Source organism: Aulonocara stuartgranti (genome assembly GCF_965226115.1).
Source record: "Aulonocara stuartgranti genome assembly, chromosome: 9".
NCBI classification, from domain to species: domain Eukaryota; kingdom Metazoa; phylum Chordata; class Actinopteri; order Cichliformes; family Cichlidae; genus Aulonocara; species Aulonocara stuartgranti.
This window is the reverse complement of record NC_138960.1, coordinates 23,283,932-23,309,718: the sequence shown is the minus strand read 5'-3', so window position 1 is coordinate 23,309,718 and position 25,787 is coordinate 23,283,932. Positions and strand designations below refer to the sequence as shown.

Here is a 25,787-nt window from a genome sequence, read left to right as displayed (position 1 = left end):
TGATTTTGCTTCCAGCTTTACAAACACTTTGACTAGAGTTGGTTATATAAAAATCCCTTTTCCAGAACTTCATTCAGGTTTTACGTTAAGTATTTACACCTAGCTGCAGAATATTACGTCCAATTGTCTAATTTAACCACAAGGTGTCGCCCTATCACTGAAGATGATATCTCCAAAAAAGCTAATGCTGTAATCGATTTGAGAAGATGTGCCGCCCGATGCCAAAGCGCTCCACTAGAGGACAAAAACGCATCTCTGAGAGCTCACTATTAAGTGCTGCATGCGCACTATAAGTCTATGAAAATACTGCAGGATTATAGTGATTTGTTAAGACTAACAAAGCTGTAATGTGGACTAGTGGGACTGCAGCGTTTCTTTATAATGAGCCCCGACTGTCAGTTACTGTCGGATGGAGCGATCTGACCTGAACCAGCAGACGCCGAGAGGCAGACCTGTGGCCAACAAAGACGCTTCTGTTTAATTTGTCTGCGCGTTGGAAGTTATTTGCGGAGGGCAGACCTCGTTAAATTTGACATAGGCTTTCAACATTTCGCAAGCATGCAAAAGGTAGATCAAAGCGCAATATTCTCCCCGGTTTTTTGTGCGTAAGACATCCAATAGGCTGTGGGGATTCTTTTGGCGAGGGGCGGGCGTGAACCAAGCCAATTGATATATCTCTTGACTGAGTCCAGATTATAATTTGGTTGTAAATGTCCAAATAATATGGCCAAAAAGCCCCCGTCCTTCCCACTACTGTGTGGTTCCTCTGGCACTGTTTTTTGAAAAAGACATATAACAACTCCAAGTTTGAAAATGTTCTTTATCTCATTTTATAATAAACATATAAATAATAAATTCTAGACATTTTTTGACACATCGCCCTGTTATGAAAGTTAACTGGTAGGTCTGCCTATATATAGTCTATTCAAACTGTGCATCAGCCTGCAGTTCATTTCTATAAAACTATTTCCCTATTACAAAATATGAAAAGAAAAATAAGATTTTAGTACATTTACAGGAGTTACTTATTAATTTATTTAACGAAACGGTTTCAGTACTACTTTAACTGTTACTGAATTGTCAGAATCTGCATTTGATATTATTTTTTCTCAAAAGAAAACAGAAAAGAAACACATACACATAAAAAAGCAGAGAATGCAGACATGGGGCAGAATATCTGTCCCTCTCCAACAACTGAAACGAACAGTTTACAAAATAATAAAATTCTTAATAAACCAAGCAGTACAAGATTTTCCAACACTTTCCCAGCTACTGTATTTAAATTAAAATATATTTTCATATCTTACACTATTTCAAATAACGAAATGTGATTCGGTAGCGATCTGTCAAAATCTAATTTACAATTCTGTGTATAAAAATATAATTTATGGAACCCCGCGAGGGTTTTTTTTTCCTCTCTCCCCAAAATATAACAGTCAGCTGATTGTTATACAGCTGATTATTATACTTTGACAGGCTGTAAGTTTCATATATATGTATATATGTATGTATGTATATATACACACACACACACACATATATATATATATATATATATATATATATATATATATATATATACATACATACATACATATATACATATATATGAAACTTACAGCCTGTCAAAGTCAGCTCCGTTTTACATGATCTTCTTTCTGTTTCCGATTTTTTTTTTTCCCATTTTTCAATTTTTTTTCTTCATTTTTCTTTTTTTTTTTGCATTTGATATTTACAAAAATAGATTATGCACAATTTGCTGCTCACACAGTTTCAGAATCCATTTATGTGACAGCAGCAGAGTTCACATGAGAATAAATTATTCAAAGAGAAACTTTTTAAGGCTCCATTCATTCTTTGAAAGGGGGACACATCATGGAAAAGTCACTGAAATAAATATCCCAACTCCGCTGGGGCCCTTGTCATGTCACGTCTGTCTGTCAGTTCGCTTTTTTTCTTTCTCTCTTTCTCTTTTTTAATTATTATTATTATTATTATTTTTAATCTACTGTATAGTTCGTGTGTCCTACATTTAAAGTCTCGTTCTGCTCCTGTCGCAGCTGTTTCAACTTGGGTATACCGACATTCCAAGTGGATGGATCGAGTGGCTGTCCAAGAGCCATGTCCCTAATTGATAAAGGATTTTGGAGTACCAGTGCACTCCTTCGTTTTGTACACTGCTTGGAGGCTGGGAGCTAAATAGGAACGAGGACACCCAGTGGGCGAGCCTGACGGGTGCCAGGGCCCAGTGTGCCAAGTCGTGGTCTTCGATCACTGCGTAACAGGACGCAAGGACCTGGTCCACCACGATGGTCCCCTGTGAGGTCACGGGCGCAAAGGAACCCTCGTGACTTTGCGTGTAAATCCGTTTGACGGTCACAGACTCGAGTCGACTTCGCTCTGCGTCAAAGACGAACACTTTCTGTCCAGGCTGGACTTGACTGGCGAAAATCGCAGACATCCGCTTCTCCGCCTCGCTGGAGCTGTTGCGGCTGACGAAGACGAGATGCGCGGCGGTGAGGGTTATTTTCTGGCCTGAGTCGGTTTCGATCACATAGAAGATCCTCCTCAGCATCGAATCTCGGTCTATAAACATGACGAAGTCGGTGTAAATTACATTTCCGTCGTCATCTGCTGTCATGACCCTGTCGCCGCTTTTGAGATCTTTGACTGCTTTCTTGGTGCCATCCTGAAGAGTGACCGTGGAGGATCCGGGGAAGCAGCCGCCTGACTTTGCTGCCACTGAATTTTCTGTTAGAAGAAACAAGAAAAACATTAAGTCGTTTTTCTCACTGCGAGACTTTTATTAATAATTTTTAACGCGTGCAAACAAACATCACATGCGCTTTGAACATTTCCAGCCCAGAACTCATTCAAAGGCCCATTCATAATAATTCAAATTGACTGAAAAATCCACCTTTATCTGTATTTTTTCTGCCTCTACACAACACGGTGGGCCATATGCATTTTGCATAATGATGTCGGCTCCTTGATGCCAGATGCGTATTAGCTTAGCCCACGTTGTCTGAGACGGGAAAACTGAAAGCCCTGGCTCATCTATTCTTAATTAAAAACCCCAATGAAGAGCAGGCATTGTTATTCTAAATCAACTTGTGGATCGAGCTACTCTCCGTAAAGAACACTTACGCCTTTCCCAGCTACTCTTCCCATATTTACTCAGGTGCAGAAACCTCTATGTGACAATTCACACAAATAGGCGACTCACAACTACTATTTACCCAGTGGAGCCACTTTTCCAAGCCTCTCGAGTTGTAGATTTGAATTTAAATGAGGGCCCGGACTCTTAAATGCTTTCTGTTGTGCAACATCAATGTCCCCCCTCTCCCTGTCTACCACCTCTCCCTGCTTTGTTGTCAGTCTTGATGACAATAATTTTGGCCTTGGTGGAACTCTTCACATACCAGTCTCTAGGATCACACTGTCCTGCACAGAGGGAGAAAAAAGGGTTTCCTACTCAGAATTTGGGGCTTTTAATCTTCTTTTAAGATTCCCGAGCATGAAATAAGGTGACAACTGAAAACCAGATTTACCCCAAACCAATTCAACATTGTTCAGCCAAATCCTTTTGGTAAAGTCGCATGACCTCCAATGACACGTCGGCCTAGCTCATACTGTGATCTCAAAACGTGTGTGCTGAATGATAAGTAAGGGATTTATCAATTTAAAAAAAAAAAGAAGAAGGAAAAAGCACCATGGTTCATCAGTCAAAGTGAGGAAATATTTTCTGGGCGTCATAGGTGTCCAGTAGTGACGACCTAGGTCGATTATGAGCCTCGATAAACCCCAAAAAACCAAACAAACAAACGGAAATGAAAATTTTTATGATTTTCTCACATATAATTAAAAACGATTACCAAATTCACCTTGCAGCACTTATTTTTATCAGAGAGCGAGAAAAATGTGCTATTTCTAGGTCACGCCGAGCACCCTCGTTAGACTATGGTAGCGGTTCCCACCAGGAGACAGTGTGGGGCGGTGTAAGATCAAGAAATAAGCTGCAACGAGAAACGCTTATAACGCCTTTAACCGGGAAATGCCTATACATCACTCAGAGAAATGACTATTTACAGTTTCATAAAAACTATCCAGTTAAAACAAATGAAAAGATCTGAAACATCTGACCTCTGCACTTAAATGACCCCTCAAACACTAGGATTCTGTGATTAATCACTGAAATCATTGAATTGATCAGTGGTCACACTTGTCTACAATAACCATCAGATCAGTAAGCCCATGATAAGTGTTATTGTGACTCTATTTTACTTTCCCATCACAATCAGCTGATACAATCTAGTCTTGGGTGAAACTTTTCCAGAAGATAAAACAGGACTGCTGCTTCCCTGAGCTGCACCTGTTGTTACAAACGATTGCAATCACGCCTGATGGGAAATGCGCGCCGTTGTCCTACAGCCAGTGGTGCGCATGGCAGATTATCAGCGCAGTTCTGTTTTTCTTTTTACTTTGGAGCCATACCTGCTTTCACGGAGCAGTGGATGTGGGCCTTAGATTCATAGTAGACCCAGTCAAATCCAGCTTCCACCGCCAGCCTGGACAGAGTGCCGTATTTGCTCTTGTCTCTGTCTGAAGTGGTGATGTCCACGGCTCTGCCCTCGTAGTGAAGAGAGTCTTCTAAATGGTGTCCGTCCTCGTCCCAGCCCTCGGTGACCCGCAGCTTCACTCCGGGCCACTGGTTCATCACGGAGATGGCTAGCGAGTTCAGTTTGTCTTTACATCTCTGTGGGAACAAGAAATGAATCCATGCATCACCGGAACTGCCCGAAACACCACCACAGTGCGCAAATATCAGCTTTTATGAAGTGAAAATCACTCAAATCACGCGTTGCACTGACACAGCTTAGCTGACGAGAGAAATAAGGGCTGATAAGCGGTCAGAGAAATAAAATATTAGATCACCTAATCAGCCTTCCGACAGATTTATTACATTTCAGCAATTACCCTTTGTGCCAGAAGAACTGTGTGCTTTATCATCATTTCCACCTCAGATTCCGGTTCATTTTCTGCGAAGAACATATAAAGCATCACACTGTAGCCCCCACACTCATGTGGTCATAGAAGTGGGGTCGTGCTGGTGTCACTTCACTCTCTCCTCCTCGTCCTGCATGACCTGCTGTTGCTATGCGCGCTTGTTTTTTCTTTCTTTCTTTCTTTCTGTCTGCTCTTGCTATTTCCGCACAAAGTTCCAACTTTGTTAAACCTGCACCTGTCTGCTCCCTCATCCCCGCACATTATACCCTTTGTCCCAACTACAAATCGCAGAGGAGCACAACTAATAAGCAGCTTTGCTAGGGAGGCTCCTTATCGATCTATATCTATGATTTTAGTCGAGAAAGAGAGGATTTGGAACACGATGAGATTTTAGTACATGAGGACTTTTGCCTTTATTGGGAGGACAGTGCAGACAGGAGGGTGAAGAGAAGCTCATCAGCAGACAGCGAGGTGGAGAAAAAGTGAAACTAAATGGCCTTCTCGTCCAAGGAATGAAGCATCCCACGTGGCAATGTGGCAACGTGGTCCAGCCAGGACCAACACACTGGCTGGACTTTTCATTACCGATCAGGAGACATTCCCCGATCTATTCTAGATCCAGTAGCAACAAAAAGAAGAGGTGAAATGTTTGTGGGCAAGAAACACATGTGCACACACAGCAAAAGTGCCCCCCATGTGTTGTGTAGAAGCTGATGCAAACAGGCTGTTTGTTTAACGAGGTTGAGTTACATAGGCTCATATGATTAACAACTTTTTTATATTTAGATATTTATTATATTTTCTCACAAAAACGAGCAGCGCTTTAGTTCATAAACACGCTCTGACGGAGGCAAATTCCACATATTGACCATATGTGTGGATTTTATTGCTTAGAACAGAGAAAAGTAAACATCTGTTAAACCAGATCCGCCAATGTTGCCCGAGTAACAAAAGCATGAACACCACACAAGGGTTAATATCAATTAAAGATTAAAACTGGACCAACTGAGGCCTCTCGCACAACTCCATCCCCCCACCCACCTGACTCCCCTGTTTCCTCCCAGCTGAGGTGAAACACTGGAGCTGAACTGCGTCTCTGATCCTGAGCTTGCATTTCTCAGTGTTAGCAGCAGCGTCAGAGGGCACATCTCGGGCAAGAAAGCTGCTGATGAAATATTGATAAGGCACTGCATTCGCTTCACTGGCCTATAACATATGGGTCTTTGGTCTTGGAGAGGTGCGAGCAGTGACCCTTTTCTATCCAGAAGTGTTGCATTAAAGACAACATTAATACAGTATGAATTCACGAGTCTGCATTAGGCGATGAATGAGGGAGTCGTTTGTCAGTTGCTTGTTTTCTTTAAATTAATAATTGATGTCCAGATGATATGAAGATGATCTTCAAGAGCAGCTGCCTCCTTAAAATATCTGGAGTTGGTTGAACCCTAAGCTCTCCGCGCTCTAAATGAAGATGCCTGGCCTTCTCCAAGACAACTATTCTGGACGCCGAACCAATATGTCAAATAAAACATCACAAAGAGTCTTTTCAGTCCAGCGGCGGAGGGAAACTTTCATTACTCTTCTCCTGCAAAGTCTTGGAAACGTGACATGCCTTCTTAAGTCGAGGTGTTTTGGCTGCTGACTAACAGACTTGTGAAATATCCCAGGATTGCACTGGGGGCAAAGAAGAGCCCACTGCCCTCCCACCCCCACGCCACGGTTGGGACAGTCTGAGGTCTTCAATCGGGGATTGTTCACACAAATCTACCCGCTCGCATAACAGAAAACAAAGTCATATATATCAGTCGCTGTTTTATGAGCATATCACACTTGTAGAATGTGTTGAATTAAAAAAAAAAACCCTCCTTAAAAAACCCTTCTGCATACTGAGAGAGACTGTCGGAGTCAAGAGCCGTAAAGCTTAACCTATTTATTAATTCATTAGGTCGTGTGCCGCAAATCAAGCCAAATTCTGCTCAACCACCATGAAGCCCAGCAGGGCGCCTTGGACCGGCGCTTTGTGCTCGGGGTAAAGTTGTTCAACAGCCTGCCTCTTAATCTTTTCACAAATGATTTGGTTAGAGGAAACACTTATCAGCTACCTGTCAGTGCAAACAAGCCGCCAGCTCATCTCGTTTCCAACTCGTTTGCACTGCAGGCTCTTAACACTGTTACGCTTGGAGGGGGAGAAGAATAGATGAAAAGTCTGGCACTGGGTCTAATGTAAAAAAAAGTAACCCCTGACATGTGGCTTACAGTTTTACTTGTTTAAAGAGGGCAAATCAAAGTTGTTGTTGTTTAATTTTAAGTCATTTTATTGCCTTAAAGATCCCTTTGGAGTCTTATTTTGTCCCACTTTTCTGCGTAGAATGTCACTTAACACAAGTTGAATTCACGAGGGTCAGCGACAGGTGAGCATAAGTCTAAAAGCCGTGGAATAACGGGTGATGGTCCTAATCAAGTCAGGACCCGTCACTTCGTGTATCTATTCGTAAATGTCTCTAAAGCGTATTTGTTGGCAGCTCTCTGGGAGTGCGCTGTGTCAAACTAGTTAGGAGTGCTTGTTCAAGCGCTTCTTCGAGTATATAATCTTGGCAAGACCTCACTAAACTGATTGACTGATTAATTCATTTATTGCACATATCTAACGGGGCTACTCTAGACACGTGCCTTGTTTCATTTATGAATACAACACCTATTTTCTAAACCGCGAGATAACGAAAGAAGTTCAAGGCATTCATGCGTAAAACTCCGTGCGTAAAAACCCTCTGGATTCATGCATAAAGCCTTGGCACGGCGTAAATCCTCATGTGATAATGCTTATGTTGCTTGCAGCTACACTTACTCTCCTTTGGGTGCACATGCTTCAATCTGGTGGCTTTACAGTGTCATATATAAAAAGGATAATCACACCTGTTTTAACTTACTGTGGCCTCCCGCTGACCAAAGGTTCTAAGTTCAAACTGTGTTTCAAGCCCCGGCGAGGGGCGCCTAAAAGTTCTTTCGTGTACATTTTCACACTTAGAGTCGGTCGCCGTGTTTTCTGTAAACAGTCAAGTGGGAAATGGATCACGAACAAACCCAAATAAATCCAACAAACAAAAAGAAACCCCCAACAGGCCACGCTGCACAAGCGTATGGTGCCACATGTAATCACAATTTATCAGCTCTTCCACCTCCCACCGTTGTTCGTTTTGATGCTGACCTGCAAAAGCAAATCCTTATAGGCATGCGGGTCTTTTTACTCAGAGTAAAAGCTTGGATTAAGACAGGTGCTTCTTTAGTTCAAAGATTCTCGAAATAATGGTTAAATTAAACTATGTTCCTGCTAGAGACCTGGAAACCCCCACGGAGAATCCGTTTAGGTCTCTAACCCCTCGCCTTGGTAATCACATCCTCACACTACTGTAATTTCACGATCCCTGCGTATGAGAACCTATAGGTGTATAGCAGAGGAGATGTGGGGAGGGCTGAGCGACGCACGCACTGTGAATATTTTATTGGAGCTCGCCCTCATGCGTGGTGCTAGGCACGGGTTCAGGGACACCGGCGCGCGCCTTGCTTCATCACCACCAGCAGCACCACCATCACCACCTTCATTTTATTATTACTGAGCCAATATCACCCAAGAGCTTTTTAATAATTCACCAGCATCTAAGTGCTAAAAGTCATGCCGAAGAGACGCGACATCCTGCAGCCTGGAGAGAAATCAAGGCATGTATGTGAGCCTCTTCTTAGCTGCACTGAACCGGGTATAAGGTTTTAAACTGACTGGCTGCAAGAGGATGAGATATTTAAAACAGACGCCATCCTTCGTGCAGGTGTATTGTAAAACACACCAGCACTCCTGTGCGCCTTGCTCGTGTAATTGGCCGAGTCCCACCCATTTACCAAGGCCTGGACACTCTCAAAGAAATGTCAGTTTTCATGCACAGATGCACGCCACGCGAAAGGCTAAATTACAGAAGGCTGTGCAAGGAAACGTCTGAATGAGCTACGCCATGCCTCAGTAAGCCCGACTGTTAAAGCGATGCGCATCCCCAGGGCTGGGGTAAAGAAAAGGCGCTTAAACAAGCTGCAACGTAAAGCCGAAATAGGCAGCAAACACAGAAAGTCTGCATGAAATCTAACATGGACGTGCCCCTGTAAGGCAACAAAATGAGCCTCCCATAGATACAAATATAGATATGAGGAGAGGGGCACATTAATATTTTAAATACACTGTCACAATCATGAAAGCCGAGTGTCCTGACTGTCCGCCTGCACATCACTTATCCAGCTGGATTTCTATATTCGCTTCAAGCCTGCAGCCTTTGGAAACTCCCATGCTGGTGTATAAAGCGCATCTGCCTTTGCAGTGAAGTTAAAAGGCTCAGTGTGAAGAGTTCAGCAGCGGGTAAAACAGACTTCACTTAAGGTGCGCAATCAGTCTGACAAGGGAGTTGTTGCAGTACGCAGTGATGGTGCGTTAGGAAATGGACAGTGGGGGCAAAAAAATAAAAATCACAATAAAATTAAAATAAAAGGTTATTCCGTCTCCTTACCTGAGTCATTAGCCTGTCAGCACCGGTGTTCTCCTCATCCTTGAATATGATGTCTGTGTTATAATTGGGAGTCAGTTCTTTAAATCGCTCGGAGTTTCTTGTGATCTTGCCTTCGTATTTACCGCTTGCCCCGAGGGTCTTCTCCGCGACGTTGGGGATGAACTGCTTGTACGCAAGAGGTGTCAGCTTCTTCGGATGTCTTCTCCTGCCGTAGCCCCTGCCCGGTCCGCATCCCATCCCAGAGGATACCAAGGACAAGCAGATGAGACCGACCAACGCGATTTTGGTCCAGAGCAGCATTTTTTTTTTTTTTTTTTTTTTTTTGTCCTTTAAGATCTCAAACGGGTCACCGCTGCTATCTCTACAGTCTGCCTCTCCCGGCTCTCGCAGTGTCCTTGTCTCCTCTTCTACTTCGCCTTAGCTTGGTCTCTGTGTGGCAGGTGCGGAAATGAACGCCTCGGATAAATGGTAATAACGGGGCAAATCGAAGGAGGGTTTAAAAAAAAGTAGTGAGGGAATTAAAAGCCACGGGATCTCTAGTCGAGCTGCTGCCGCTTGTGTGTGTGCCTACCGCTTTTACTGCTTTGTATTATAGCACCGATCTATAGGGGAGGGACTTCATTGGCGTCGACTACCCCTCCTGATGTTATCCCACAAAAATCTTAAAAGATTTCTTCCACCTGAGGGTTAGCCTCTGTTTCGAGGAGGAGGGGCTGCTCCATGGGAAAACATCAATTATAAACTGTCTTTTTTTTCCACCCTCCCGTTTTCCAGTGTTTCACAGTAAGTGAAGCACAGACAGGGGAACTTGAACAGTGGTTCTCAAATCTGAAGCAGTGTAGTTTGGTGAATTGATTTGTGTGGGACAACTTTGAGCGCAGAATGCGTTTCCCAGGAGAATAAAACTGCTCATGGACGTGCAGTGCGCAAAGGCTGCATGAGTTGGCTGTGACACCCCATATCCACCAGAATAAACGCACGAATAGTATGGAATAGTTTGCTTACAGTGCAGTGAGATAAGAGATTTCATTAGATTAGATTAGATTGAAATTTGCCTCTAACTTCGCGTCCCTTTCAACAACAACAGCGTGCCAACGCGAATGTACGCACGAAATTTGCTCTAAGGTCACTTCTTAACTTATTGATGGTTCAAAGGCACAATAAATCTGACAAAACATGGTGCTGTAATGTACTTTTTGGACTAATATTATGGAGATTTCATCAGATCTAAAAAGCAAAAGTTGGAGTAACATCAGTGCCCTCTGCGCGCTCTTGTTTCCTACTTTAGTTTATGCGTAAAAATGCATTTTATTCTCCAAAATATCATTCCATGTGACTATTTTTCAACACATTCATCTTATTTTCACGCAGGTTTCTGGAACTCAGATTCAGAAAATGAAGCAGAGTCCTTAAAAATGAGGATGGGAGCGGGACAGACTTACAGCACAATAGTAGACGAGGCTTTAGAAAGCGTTAAAAAAAGTTTTAAAAAGCCACTTTTTATGGGGAAGAACCTATTTAGTGCGTAAAATATACTGATAGTGGGTAGCAACAATATTCTCTCCTACACAGTCAAAACCTACTTTACTCACAGATTCATAGTTTTGAAAAACTAACTTTCCGAAAGGAAAGAAATTATGACTTTTCTCGAGTATTAAAATAGATTTTATTTCAATCACCAACTCAACATTCTCATAGTCTCATTCCTATAATTAAAGGCCAATGAAGAAATATTTTACTGTTGTTGATTAAGGCTGTATTGTACCATGAGACACCACTGTATTCAAATTCAAGGTCCAGACAAAACAAACATCTAAAATAATTCAGGAAGGACAATTATTTGTGTGATAACAACGAGTAATTAGAGGAAGACGGGCTGTTCTGAGGCAACTTTGGCTCTCATCACACAGACACTGTGGCACAGGTGCTCTGAAGTGAGGACAGATATGCCAGTCTTTGGTGTGGCTTCTCTCTCATTAGACCTCGCTCTGGCTGACCTCCAGTCTGGTGTTGTTTAGTCAGTGCCAGGCTTGTGGCAAAGCAGCTTGGGCAGGTGAGACCAACTGCTGGTCACTGAGACCACGATCATCAGCTCTTAGCCAAAAGATGGTTGGCACACTGCTGTATAACCCAGAGTAAGATACTCCACTACCAGCTTTCAGTCTGCAAATCACTACCACCACTCAGTTTTTGCTGCATAGATTGAGATTCTTAAGATGTCTTCCTTAGTCACATTTCAGCACCGACGTCTGCAGATGTATTCAAACACAAAGCTGACAGCACTTGTGGTGCCCTGAGGGACACCAGAGGCACTGTTTAGCCCCAGGTCAGGTGTCACAGCTCTGGGATAAAACCTGGCATGCCACACAAATGCCTCAAACCCACAGGGAGGTGAAGCAGAGGTAGAAAGAGTCCTCAGAGGTCTCAGTCCTCCTGAAAAAGAGTAATAATACTTATATTAATGCTCACACTAACACAATTATTAAAGCAACAACCTATAAACTAACAAAAGAAAAAAAAGATGTTGAATGAAAATGAATTGTGCTTTCTAAAAACCAAGGTTTGCTGTTGGGATTGAACTTGAGTTTCTACCGCAGAGGAAACCAAGCATCTCTCAGTCAGACCTGGGGCAAATAGTATTTGCAAACATTACACTTCATTGTTTGGTTTTGGCCTAATTCGGTGCCAGATGGGTGGAGTTTGCAACTAAAGGCAAAGTAAATCACTGCACACAGTTTAGACAATTAAAGTATCTGCATCTATTTGGCGTGTGAACTTTTATTTGAGCATTTGCCTTGATCAGACGTCTTAAAACAAACACCTTCTAAGATCCCAGATTTGTGCCATTATGTCACATTATGTTACTCTTTTATTTACAGTGGATTTGCATATGAGGGTGATGCAGAAAAGCAAAGGCCAGCTCTCTGAAATAATTCTGGAGGGATTGAGGGCATTACACAATTATTAAGAAGCCTGTTGCATGTGATGGCTAATCCAGTATGAGGCGTGAAAAACGGCCGATGAGTCATCAGTTTCTGGTTCGTTGTGTGTCCCATCTAACACTTTACCGTCCAAAATGTGCAAACGCACTTATGGAACCCTCTACCTGGTCCATCGCATCGTCCTCATCTGCTGCGTTGCGCTGCCTTTCTTTAGAAGGCTCCCTCTTGTGTCTGACATTCAAAGGAATCAAAAAGATGTGCTTAGAATCAGACTAAATCCACACCCACATTTGATTTCATCTGCCACCGTCTCGATCAAGCACAAGCGAGATGCAACTAGAAGTGGTTGAGTGGAGTTTAACCAGTGTAAGTCCCCCCAATTACTGCTTTAAAGCCTCCTCCTGTCTGAATGTTTTGTAACATTGTTAGACGGATTAGGACTAGAGAATAATCACGCACAAACATATAAGCAGTGTCAGGCTTTCTGTCTTGTTTTCCGTTGCTGCAAATAGGGTTTCCTTTCTCCCAGGTCAACAGAAAGACAGCCCCACCGCAACTCTTTGTGGTTTCTCCTCGCAGGTGGAGTCCGCATTCAACCCTTTATCCTGTTTTGAACTTTTGGCAAACAGTTTATAGCACGGACACGTTGCCATCTATCCTATGAGCATGTGTACTCTTTTGTTAGAGCCACAAAGTTTGAATAATCTTCCTCTAAATGGTTTATCTAAGCCGCACGCATCAAGCATTAAGCAGAGGTAAAGAGTCAGAATTCGGCTGAACAGAATCAGGTGACTTGGAGCTAATCTGTCAAGTACAATGGAAATTTCACAATACAGTATCTAGAATCACAACCCTCAGCGTGCCCCGGAGTCTGTAAAGGCATTTTATTTGCACTCTCCTGCCGCTCCCAATACTTAAACATTAAACGCCAAGGCTAGACAGGCAGAACCTCTTTGAACTGCAGGGCAGGGTGAACTCAGTGGGAGGGGAAGGAGTTGAGTGAGTGGAGAACGGGGGGCTGGTGTTTGTGTGTTATTCCACCAGGTGAGTCAGCGCTGGCCACCGTGCGCTGCAACACCATCTCGGTCTTAAGCAACGGTGATAACAGAGGGAACGGCTCAGAGGGACTGACATGTGTCTGTTTACTTTAATGCATAACCGTACTGAGAGTTTCTGATGAGGCGTTGTGAAGAATTTACATCGAAACAAGCTGCTGTTTTTGTGGAATCTTAGCCGTGTCTTTAACGTCCTAAAGAAAAGTGATACACGGCCGATATTACTTCACTTCTTCTCCAAACCGGTTTCAATGTCATGACGGCACAGGCGGCCGATTTCTTCCATTCTACAGAAAATATCTGAGTTTACACTTTAAGGGGTACAAATGTTGTAAAAAGAATAAAAGAGGGGAAACCAAGCAGACTCATGGAAAGCTAGTTTCAGCTGCAGCAACCTCCGAAGGAGATTTGTGTCTCTGATTGGAATCGAACCGGCTAATGCAAATGTGCTAACCACTGCAGTTTATTTTCTTCACCTCTGAATATATTTACTAAAATATAATGACGACATTCATCTCTAGACTAATGTAAATGTTTTTTGTGTGATAAAACATCTAAACAGCTAATACATGAACAAAAGCCTCACAATGTTTACGATCTGAACATCTCTATTTTCCTGAAATCAGTTCTTCCTCACTTAAATGAGTTCATATACAAACATTCAAGTGGCTCAGTGTGTTTCCAGAAACTGACCTGCGTTCACTTCACCAGTGAGTCCAATGAACCTGTGTCCTACATTAATATTGTAAGGTCGCTACCTCTTATATAAAGTGCCTCGAGACAAATGTTATTGACCAATAACTGGGGCTATATAAATAAAATTCAATAGATCTAAAGATAAATATTTGCTTTCAAAGAGTACTTATGTGTCTGTGTTACATCTGTATTATGTCCAGTTTCACTCAGGCTGTATGCCAAGGTACTGACACCAAAGGACACGTTGTGCACAACTGAGACACCAGCAGCATTTAATGGGATGTGGCAAACGCATAGATGAAAGAGCATCTACTTGCTTTTCAAAAGACGATGAGGAGCAAACAATGTTCAAAACTCCAGTTTTGTTCTGAAAAAGACTTTTAAAATTTCAAACATTATCTAAGTGAATAAGAGTCTGTGGGGTTTTTGTATCTATGTTTTATAAAAAACCTCAGCGAAGCTCAGGGATGACAGCGTTTCTCCTCAGGGGAGAAAGGTTTGGGCTATTTTGTGACAAATAGATGTGAGGCTGGTCACTTCCTGTGCAAAAACCTCTGCCTGCGGACACAGACCCTAAATCACAGCAAATTAGACAATAAAAAGACGAGAATACTGCATGATACAAGAAGTTGGATGAAGTGAGAGGCTGTATGCGCGGGTGTGTTCTTGATACCTCTCTCTATGTACCAGTGTGAGAAAACCCTGACTGCAGCCTCCAGTCTGCATGTTCAGTCAGATTATATTTGGGCTTTTGTGAAAATAAGCCAAACCTTTTTCCCTGGAATTTCAGAGTTGATCACCTCATACAGGAACTTCAGCAGTCTGGATGAATGTGTCACTGCTTTGTTCCTCCATCTCAGCCTCTGAGTCTGCTTAGTATTGATTCAGAGGAAAACTCTCAGCTGCAGAAGAAATGACATGAATAAAACTGCAAAGTTAAATATATTTTATTTATTTGTCATAGACAAAGCGGTTCCAGTTAGGCTAAGCTAAGCTAACCACCTCTGGGTTCATATTCTGAGACACAAATTCCCCTTTGGTACTGCATCATTAAGGACATCCGCTGTAAAGCTTTACCAAATTAATCATGTGGTGATTCCTTGTGACATGGGAGCAGCCAAACCTTTGTGTACCACCTACAGATTGAGAGATGCAGAATTTCTGAGAATGCTGGATTTGTTGTTATTATAGAGAAATTTAGATATAGAAAATACACAATAAAGATTTATCTTCTTCAGAGTGAATAGTTGATTTAACTTCTTTGTAATAAATGTTTCAATAAAAATGAGCAGAAATAAAAGGTACACATCAACAAGCTGAGGCTGAAAACACTGGTATCTGCACATTAAGTTGGAACCGGCAACCTTTTTTCTGCAGAAGTTGAAATATTGTGATCTTTCTTAGCATGAGTCACACTCCAAAAACACACTGCATACAGACCTTCCCATACTGCAACTCTGTAGCATCTTGTGTTCTCACCGCTTGCCTGTCTGCCTGCTTTTTAGTCAGTGTTTAGGCTCAAAGTTTAAAAAACAAACAAACCCTAAACCAAGTGATAACTCCGATGGCCTTTCTTCTTTTACTGTAGAAAGTCAAAAACGTTACTGTCGTCATAGATTAGGTAGCAGTTTGATGACAAGTGAACTGAAATTTATAGGTGCCTTTTTAAAAGAAGCTGGAAAAAATGATGCCAGTAGGGTCATTTTTTTAAAATCTTTTTCAGTTTTAAGATGTTAAAAAAAACAAAAACATTAATTACATTCTGCAAAACCTGTGAAAGCAACTAAATTATAACGCAAATCTGGAAGAATCAGCGGCAACATGTGAGTTCATACACGGCGTTAATATTTTACATCAGTCACAATATGTTCATCCACAAGACTGCAGGAAACGAGTTCAATCGAAACAAACTCAATGACTCAGGGGACATAAAGTTGTGAAACTGCGTGTAACCATCTGAAACACCAGAGTTAATCACACTGATGTGAGAGTATCAGCGGTACAGATATACTTCTTAGAGATGAGCAATCTGCTTCAACACGAACGCTTCAGGATTTGCTTTCATTAAAGAGAGGACACTGATTTTATCTCTCTAATGAGTCCTAAACGCTTCAAGTGTGTGCCATCACACCTCGGGCTAATAAACCCCCCCAGAAAGAAGTGTTAATAACTCTCCACTGCCTAAAATAAAGAATAAGAGCACAACAAACAGCAGCAAAGCTTCGGTCACGCCCAGTTAGCAGGCTACTACACTACCCATGCCAACCACATTAACCACCTGCGTCTGATAGTTGCTTATGCAAATATGCTGCTCCTCAATCAGCTCTTTCTCATTTGCCTTGATGATATCTGCAAAACAATGTGTCATCGCGCTCATGCCCCGATGTTTATTTGTTCTGTTGCCTGGTTAAATATGAAATCCGTATTTATTTTTTTCAATTCTAAACATCACTTTCTGCATTCTTGCAATTTTAGTTTTACCTTTAAATCATTTTAAAGTTCATTTGCTGCAAATATATGTAGCTTTGTTAAAATAGAAATGGTGCTGGCCCGCACACAGTTTGCGTTCCAGTTTGATTTCTCAAAATCCGTCCTAAAGTAGTCCATATCCTTCCCGCTTTGTGTGTTCGTTCAGACTTTACTAATCCAGGAAATTGCTGCCACTCATCAAAGTTATTGCCTGGAAGGAACAAGGAAGCTGAACTTAAGTGACATTGCCTCATAGCTTATTATGGATTGTGTCTTTGGATGGATGCAGATCTCTGTCAGGTGGATATCTGATGGGAATTCAAAGTGAAAAGGGCAATAAATTCTGAGTCAGTTACAGCAGTTCCTGTAATGATCAATGCTTTTTTGTGGGTGGCAGAAGTGATGCAATGAAAACCCTCTTTTTTTCTGTGGCATACATATTGTGTCTATTGATTTACCGCTCAAATATGGTTGATTTGGCTAATTAATATCAAATACAAAAGCAATTTATACTTAAGAAGTGTTCTGCCACTTAAGTGCTTTGCTCCTAGAAACCTGACGGACTCTGAAAGTGGATGCTAGCGACTACTTTTACAAAGGCCTGATCACTTTCCATTTTAAAACAACTGTTTACTGTGGACAGTGCTTGTCCACGGTTCATTCTCATTTTGCTTTTGCTTTTGTACTTTCCCCCATTTTTTCTTGTTGTCTTCTTGTCTGTGCCAGTTTGGGTGTCTGAAATTCTTATTTTGTATTTGTAAGCTAACTTAACAATCTCAGTCTGTGAATGGACCCTGCTAATTTAGCACTCCTCTCATCTCAATATGGTCACTTCTGGGTCCACAAAACCAAGAAGGCAATGGCCTAAATTCTACAATCCCACGGCCGATGTCACCGTGGGTATTTTCGATTTGCCGTATACAATTTATGCTAACAATTTTGGTTAAGCTAGTATTAGCTAAACTAACCTCAAGGGTTGGTAGGCGTAGCTGTAGCTAAGTGGCATGGTACTCACTGTTAAGATTGTGATCAATATTTAAATATTATTTTTTATCAAACCAAAATATTTCAGTACCTCAAGTCATGTGAAGGACTAAGTATTTATAAGACTCTGTGCAGCACTGTGAAAAACCTAGTATACTATTACTGCTTTCATGGGAATTAAGAGGATTAGTAGCAGCCAGATAATCAAACGTAAGTGCTTAACTGATCATCAGCAACTGTGAACAGCTCTATAAAAGCAGAAGTTTGGGGCATTTTGTTGGTCTGGCGCATTCAGGTGTGTGTTAACATTGTGTGCAACAGTCTTCCCTGGAGTGGAGGTCCCAGGAAATTCACCCCAAGGTTCAACCCCCTGTGCAACCCTCGAAGAAAGTGCAAAAGAGCCTACATGTCAGACTCTATAGGCCCCAGTTAGCATGTTAAAGCTCATGAACGTATGATTAGAAAAAAAGAAATGAACAAGTATGGCTTGTTTGGAAGGGTTGCCGGGACAAACAGCACGAACACCTCATAACAGATATTAAGCACAGTGGCGTAGAGGTTATGATTGGGCTTGTTTTGCAGCCACAGGACCTCATGTGCATACCAAAGTAATCTAGAGTCAAATCTGAGGCCATGTGGCCAACAGCTAATGCTTGGCCAATACTGTGTCATTCACGTGGACAGTCATCTCAAGCACAACAGCTAATCTACACCAGAATGGCTGAAAATAAGTAAATGAATAAATACAGGTGTTGCAATGGTCCAGCCAAAGACCAGACCTTAAACTGACTGAAATGCTGTGTCAAGTCCTTAGTCCTGAGTGACTAATGGAGTCATAGCAAAAACAGGTATTTGGTGGTTCTATAAGCTATTGAGTCATGGAGTGGATTGATTCACACGACTGCACAGAATACTGCTTTTGTTTTTTGTTTTTTAAAATAATCTGATGTTTCTATCAAGATCTAATACAAACAGTCAATGATGAATGTACGCACCTATCCTGTCACCACACTCCAGAATCAATAGATCTGATCAGAGGGTAACGGTAACTCCTGCAGCTGTTGTAATTTAGACAAGCAGCAAAATACCAAAACATGTCAAAATGTGCACACCGGCAAACAGTCGACTGCCTCCAAATGGGATAGTTTGCCTCAGTGAATTTATGCAAGAGTGCATATGGGCACATGCATGCACGGCTGTAGCAGCGGGAATAACATCCCTGCAGGAGTTAATGAGGCGAGTGAGTGACGGAGCAGCCCGCCTGTGTCAACGCAGTATGGAAGAGAGGCAGGTTGGGAGTTTAAGGTCTAAGGGAACTCAGGTGAGTAGAGAGAGCAAGCAGGGCATCAGTGTTGATGGGAAAATGACAAACACTGCGGAGTCTGATTAGCATACGGACTGCGCTGCGCCGCTTGCTTACACCTTGGCGATGACCGCTGCCACTCACGTTTTCACCCCTTGAATAACAAATTCCACCTTCAGACATATTCACTGTTTTTTTTTTTTTTACAAGCAGAAAATCTACAATAAACGTACAATAAATGAAGGAAAGACCAAATCCCTTTATGGCTCGTTTATAAAATGCTGCCAAACAACCAGTCACTGAGCTCTCATACCTATGTTTATGATTTGTTTAGCCGGTGTGTTTGTCGGAGCTCTGGGTTAATTGTCTTTGAAGGCAGAAGCTTCTGTTTGTGTCCTCCGAGGGAAAATGTGGGGCATGCCCTGCATTAAATCTCCTTTGATGTCTGATCAGTAACAGACAGATTTAACTGACTGACAATAAAATAAAACACATAAATCACAGATGAATAGGCTCTAAAGTGATATTCCCCTTTTTAGTAAGAGGCGACCTCTGGGGCTGTAAAATCAGGCCAAAAAATGAAGTGCAGTTCATAGAATGGCCACTTGGGGCAAGGTCCAAAAGTGTGTAAACTTGTACACGCTAATTAGAAATCAAAGCATATAGTTAGGGGTGAATCAGGTGACCCTGAACCCTTAGTAATGTTGAGATAGGTCTAGGCTGCTGCCAGCGTCCCATGATGCATTGCTTCTTCTTCAGTCACCTTTTTTGCTCACTATGTGTTTATAAACAACGTTTCTAGTGTGTCTTTGTCCTGTCTTCTTCCCCTCACCGGTTGTGGCAGATGCCCCCACATTTCTTAACCTCTTTCTGCCAGAGGTTTTTTCCTGTCAAAAGGGATTTTTTCCTTCCCACTGTCGCCAAAGTGCTTGTTCATAGGGGGTGATATGATTCTTGGGGGTGTCTTTGTTTTCTCTGTATTATTGTAGGTTCTTTACCCTTCAGTACAATTCCTTACTTTTTGCGCTAAGCTTAGTATAAAGGCTTGGCCTAATAATGTCCTCCCAAAACAAATAAAACTCTAAGGACTAAACATATTTCAAAAGTACAAATGACAAACGACATTACTTCAGGTGGCTTATATGCAGAAGAAGGGGCTGCATGGGCATGTCTGAACAAGACTCAAACACCATATTTCTTTGTGCTATCACATGGGGTCAGATCATGTTTGTAGGCCAGGAGTTGCCCTGGATGTTGGTTTATACTCCAAACTGGGAGAAACAAGGTGCGAGAAATATTTATATTTGGCAGTTAGCGAAGCTATCCCCACTTCCTATCTGCAGGTGGGAAACTCCTCATCCTTTATCTTTATTGCCTCAGAGAATGGCTGCCCCGTCAGGAGCAGAGGGAGGAGTTTACTGGTTGATGGTTCTTTCAGCTTCTGCAGGGTGGAGAGGTTTATAAAAGGCTTAGATCACAGGTGAGAGGATCACAGAGCAGACAGCGCAGGTGTTTGAGGGGTGTACTGAAGGCTGCTGTAGTGCCGTGTACATATGAACATAATATCATATCGTACGCCGTCTTTCAGCTTTGTGAAGACGTGTTCTCCCTGCAGATCAAAAGAACAGGAAACGGACTTGCTCGCACTGGAGGTGACGGCTGCACTATGCAGTACAGCCAATCTCACAGAGATTATCTTGCTCAAGGCTCTTATTAGTTAATAGTAGCACAAATTGATTATTGTTTAGCGCTGCTCAAATGAATGTTTATGCTTTGTTCTTGCAGGAAAGGTGTTTTCCCACCTTTTGTTACTCAAATAACCCCAGCTCACACCATTTCTTATAAGGAAATTCCACATTACTACAATATTACAGGATTTTTGTGTGTCTCAGTAGCTACATGGATTCATTGCTGTTATGACACTTTCCAAATGTTTCTGTTAAGGCTAGACCCTCTTCTGTTCCACTATAATCTCACCAAACTATCAGAGGCCGGATTCCACCGCTGGAGTTTTCGGGAAGGTCGGGGACAGTGTGAGACTTCACCACTTCCCCTGCTTGCGTAGTTCCCTGAAAACTGACAGGACACTGTGCAAAAACTCACCCACTTGCTACATTGTCAAGTAAGTTGCCAACCAGACTGGGCTCAGCACTCAAAAATGTGTTGAATTCACAGCCTAAATGCTTTTTCTTTAAATACAGAAAGACGGAGAGGAACGCTTTAGTCCAAACGGGCCGGCAGTAGGCACTCAGAGCGACGTTAAAGCAATTTTTTAGGTCACAATCTATATTTGATTCTGCAGAGGGTCGAGAATATCCAGAAACCTCAAGAAAAGCAGATCTGTGTCCACGGATCCCTGTCAGTCTGTTTGTCTGGCTCTGTCTGGGTCAGGCTTGAAACAATGTTTAGTGTGACGCACGGCAGCCAGGCTGCAGATAGGTAGAGCAGAGGTGTCTTGAAGTTATTCGGCCCCACAACACTGACAGCAACCTCGAGTATATGTCAGCTCACGTGAAACAAGACGCACCAGATCGTCCTCCACCTTAAGCTTTGGCTGTAAAAACCATAAATCAAAAAATAGCATCTTATTGCATCAATGTATATAATCACAGTCACGTGGAGTCCAAGAATTTAGTGTTAATGACTGGATGATTGGGAGCGATTTTATTTTTTCAAAAGTTTAAAATTCATTTGACTTGAGTAACGAAAGTCAAAAAATGACTAAATTAAACCACAAATGGACAAAAAAGTGTAGTCCAAAGACTTTCGCTGCTGTGAATAATAATAATGTCAAGATCAGCTCCGTTCTGATCCCTGAGCTGTGTTAAGAGCCTTATTTTGCATTGAAAAGACACTTAAGGTGCTAATATAACAATAGCAAGTGAATAAAAGTGGAGGTAATGGAGGTGGATCGATCTCTGGAGAAGTTTGCATAAAATCATCTTCTGATAGTCCTGCCATTATTGAAAAGGTGGTAGTTAACAGACTTTTACTGAGGCGACAGCCGCAGCGTTCAAAGCACTTAAAGAGCAGTGAGTGCATCAAAGAAAAAATAAAAGAGTGAAAAAGGAGAAAGTGAACAACTTTAATGAGGGTATGATCAGTGTGCAGCCGCTGCTCTTGTATTGAGAGCAAGGAAGGTAGCTGGCAGGGCTAGAATATAGACTTCTCCCCTGCTGCTCGCCATAATTTCCTCCCATCAGAGCACCTTACTTCACTTCTGTTCCTATAAATCACCACGTCAGAAAAAAAGGACAAAGAAGAGGAAGCAAGCAAAAGAGACACTAAAGGAGGGAAAGAAACTAAGAATACACTTAGATTGTTTCATTTTGCCATACATCTATCTCTACACATATCTATATAGATAGAGTGATACATATATGTGTAAGTATGTGTGTATTTTAGGGTTTTTTTGCATTTAATTCAGATTTTTTCAAAATAAAGTCTTTTGGAGGATCAGTGCGGGAGAGGATCAACAGATGATTTGGGGGCCAATAGGGGGCACTGGGGGCCTAATCCACAACTTTGGGAGTGAGGATATGCCTTTCATTTTGCTCTCCCCACTGTCACGCTGCAGTGACTTTAAACTGGTAAAGCAAGAAAAGAATCAAACTTAATGTGCGTTATCTCATTTGCAGACATTAATGTGGGTTAAGGCGGCCTCGTGCAATCAATCTTTCGTGCTCGGTGAGACCACGGACACGGCTGCAGCCGTCTGAACTGTCATCAACGAGTCACTGGTGTCTAATCAGGGCTTGATTGGCACCCTGGGTAGAGACGGCCTGTAAATCAATCAGCTGTGAAGTGCTGCTTCAAGGGCTCAGTCAGCTCTCTGCAAGTATACAAGCTTCTGTTGTGCTCCTATCAGTAATCGCATGCGTTTAATGCTGCTCATCCCCCCACCCAATATGCAGTTGTAGCATTTTTTTTTCTTAAAGAAGATGATCAGGCTGTATTCAGAATCTTTGAAAAGCACCTTCGCTAATTACAACTCTTTCCAACTCTTTCCACCTCAGTGATTTATTTGCTGTAGCGAATTATGATAAAGCACATTGTTTTCGGCAATTACCTTGGATAGAGAGACTGACCTGCTCTCCCTTTCTACCGCCTGAGCCGTGGTTACCAATGGAAACAGTACAAGGCTAACATTTACCCTCACTCTTTTGTGTGATGTATTGCAGTAAAAAAAAAAGAGAGAGAGAGAAAAGGTGCAGGAGAATACTGCGTGCAAGAGAGAGAGGGAGACGAGGCTCTGCAGAGACTGAACTTCCCCAACTAATGTACCTTGCTAGTCTGGTGGTGACAAAGATAAATTAGCTAAAGAAAGAGCAGGGGACGCTTCAACAGCAACCGACCCTCCGACACCAATTAGCAGATTGATTATGCGCCTGAGAGAAGCGGACGCTTGTCAATCAGCGCCACACAAGGGGAGCGACAGGAAGGAGCTGGTGTGGATGTACCTGGAATGTTAAAGGAACAAGAGGCTGCTCCAGGGGATCCATACAGAGGCACTGATCCATACGACTGTGTAACGCTCAACACTAACACACTGAAACAGCAGAGGTGCAAATACCACTATGCCACACGGAATACCTTCACAGGGTGCAAACTCAAATACCTGTATGACTGGAGGCACAGAGGCCCGTTGTGATGGCTGATCATGCGCCCAGCTTCCTGTACCCTGAGATCTGAGTGGATTACAGTCTGTAGGTTTTTGTTTTTGGTCCGCGTGCAAGCGTGTCTGCATGCATACACGTGTATTCTTGTTTGTATTCACGCACACCGTGTTATCCATCAACTCCCAAGGGGCTGGGCATTGGTGTCCTCTGCACGGTGACAGTCCCGTTCGCCTTCATTTAGCAAGGACACACCAGCAAGGACATAAGGTAAATAAATGCCAGCCACTAAATTTAGTGCCACCTGATAGATGCACAGGCCCAAAACAAGAAGAGAGTTCATCTCTTTTTACTCAGATACAAGAAAACCCCAACTGTTCTTTTTTTTTGGTGTGATGAGGTTAAAACCAGGTTACCGGCACGCCGTCAGCGTAAGAAACGGCAAGATTTGCTGCAGCTCAGTTTGAAATATCACCTCACATATGCAAAAACACACACGGGCAAGTCAACAGTTAAAAGTCCACACAGCTCAATGGGGCAGTTAAACATGGAGAAGATAAGGGCACAATTAGATTTGGCTGGAGGAGGAGAGACCATTAGGTCCTGATTCTCTGTCTCCCCCACAGAATATATGGTCCACAGTCACTCTTAAGAGGATGAGACGATGACATCACCCTCATATTCAGAATACCTACTGCATGAAAGAATGAAAAAAAAGAGAGAGGAAACAGAAACCAATTTGTTAGATTAAATATTTCCCATGCAGCCAAATGATTTAGAAGGTCTGCTGACCGCAGTCACTCAAGGTTTTACCTCCCCTAAGACACAGCATTCTGTCAATCCGGCCCAGCCAGAATTTCTAATTATAGGCTGCAGACGCAAGAAGGTCAAAAGCTTATTAAAAGTCAAGATTAAAATTCCCAATGCATATTATAAGCCACCTCCTCCCCTGACTAGCAATTATTTGCTAACTCATGCCAGTACAGTGAGCAATATTCCTCAGGAGGAGCATGTTACGTGTGAGGTGAATATGTGTTTCTGTGGAGGGTGTAGGGGGGGATAATAGCGTTATAAATGATGTGCAGTTAGTTATTTGACTCTGCTGACATCTGCTTGCTGCTGTCTACTTCCTGGTCATAAATAATAATTGAGATTACTTTAAAACCTCAAATTACAGTATTGGAAAAAATCCATCTTTGCTGTCTTGTTTTTTCAGTATGTTTTGGTAGTTTGTCTCCATTTGGCTGTAAATTGTAAATCAATCGCTCAGATCTTTACGTGACTTTTTTATGCGTTCGCGCTGGACAGCTGTGTACAGATGTGCGCCCGTGTAAATGTGCAGGTCATGAGTTTAAGAAGAATGGAAAGTAAATGTTTAACCATGAAGCCGTGGTTATTAGAGTAATCATTTTAAAGCACGTTTGTAGGCCATTTATACTCTTATTTTTGGTTTCTGCTTTACACTGACTTTAAAGAAAGGTTTTATTGCAAATGTTTCAACCACCTAGCAGAGTTTTATGAAAACGGCACAATTTTATATAATTCTTTTGTTTAAATTGTATTAGCACTTAAAAATTACACATGATGAGAATTTCTGCTCATTAGCCATAAGGCTAATACAGAGGTCTGGGTACAAATCAGTCCACAGGCCATTTACCCTGGTCTTCCTCCAAGCTTTACTGTCTTCTGTACACTGTCCTAGTGAATAAAGGCTCGAAAACGAAATATATATTTAATATAATTAAGATGGGTACTGTTTAGTCTTATTGAGTATTGGCTCTATATTTTCTCCCCTTTCCCCTTTAAGTAGAAAATGTCCAGATATCATAACAGTCAGTAAAAACTAGAGGTCATAAACCCCCTGCTGAGCAACATATTATTAACACTCTACCAAATAGGGTGAATTATTTTTTTTTTCTTTTAAACCAACTTGAGATGAACATAATTAGATATTACAAGAGAAACTAAAAAATTTTTAAGACTTTGCATGTAATTCTTTAAAAGATTTTTTAAAAAACTACCCAACATAGTGGCTGTAAGGTTTGCTAATTATAATGTTACACACCAAAACACACACAAAAAGGTGGGTGCTAATTTTAACTTAAAATCACAGTTTACATATAATAATCGCTTGCCAAAGCTAAACTGATGCACACAACAAAGAGCTGCTG

The 25,787-nt window shown here is 42.0% G+C and overlaps 1 protein-coding gene across 1 annotated transcript; it reads right to left on the bottom strand.

The window, feature by feature from the left end:
• Positions 1–557: 557 nt before the first annotated feature.
• Positions 558–10,167, bottom strand: shha (sonic hedgehog signaling molecule a). The gene is made up of 3 exons (XM_082547564.1): positions 9,552–10,167; positions 4,495–4,756; positions 558–2,751 (listed from the first exon to the last, which is right to left on the bottom strand). The coding sequence occupies exons 1-3, from the start codon at positions 9,849–9,851 to the stop codon at positions 2,066–2,068; spliced, it is 1,248 nt and encodes a 415-aa protein (XP_082403690.1). The 5' UTR covers positions 9,852–10,167; the 3' UTR covers positions 558–2,065.
• Positions 10,168–25,787: the final 15,620 nt, after the last annotated feature.

What these genes read in the sequence shown, in the direction of transcription:
- shha (XM_082547564.1), bottom strand. Translation starts at nt 9,851, where the DNA reads ATGCTGCTCTGGACCAAAATCGCGTTGGTCGGTCTCATCTGCTTGTCC. An exon ending in CTGACAGGCTAATGACTCAG is followed by an intron (nt 4,757 to 9,551) that starts GTAAGGAGACGG and finishes TTGTTCCCACAG; the next exon opens with AGATGTAAAGACAAACTGAA. An exon ending in CCACTGCTCCGTGAAAGCAG is followed by an intron (nt 2,752 to 4,494) that starts GTATGGCTCCAA and finishes TTCTTCTAACAG; the next exon opens with AAAATTCAGTGGCAGCAAAG.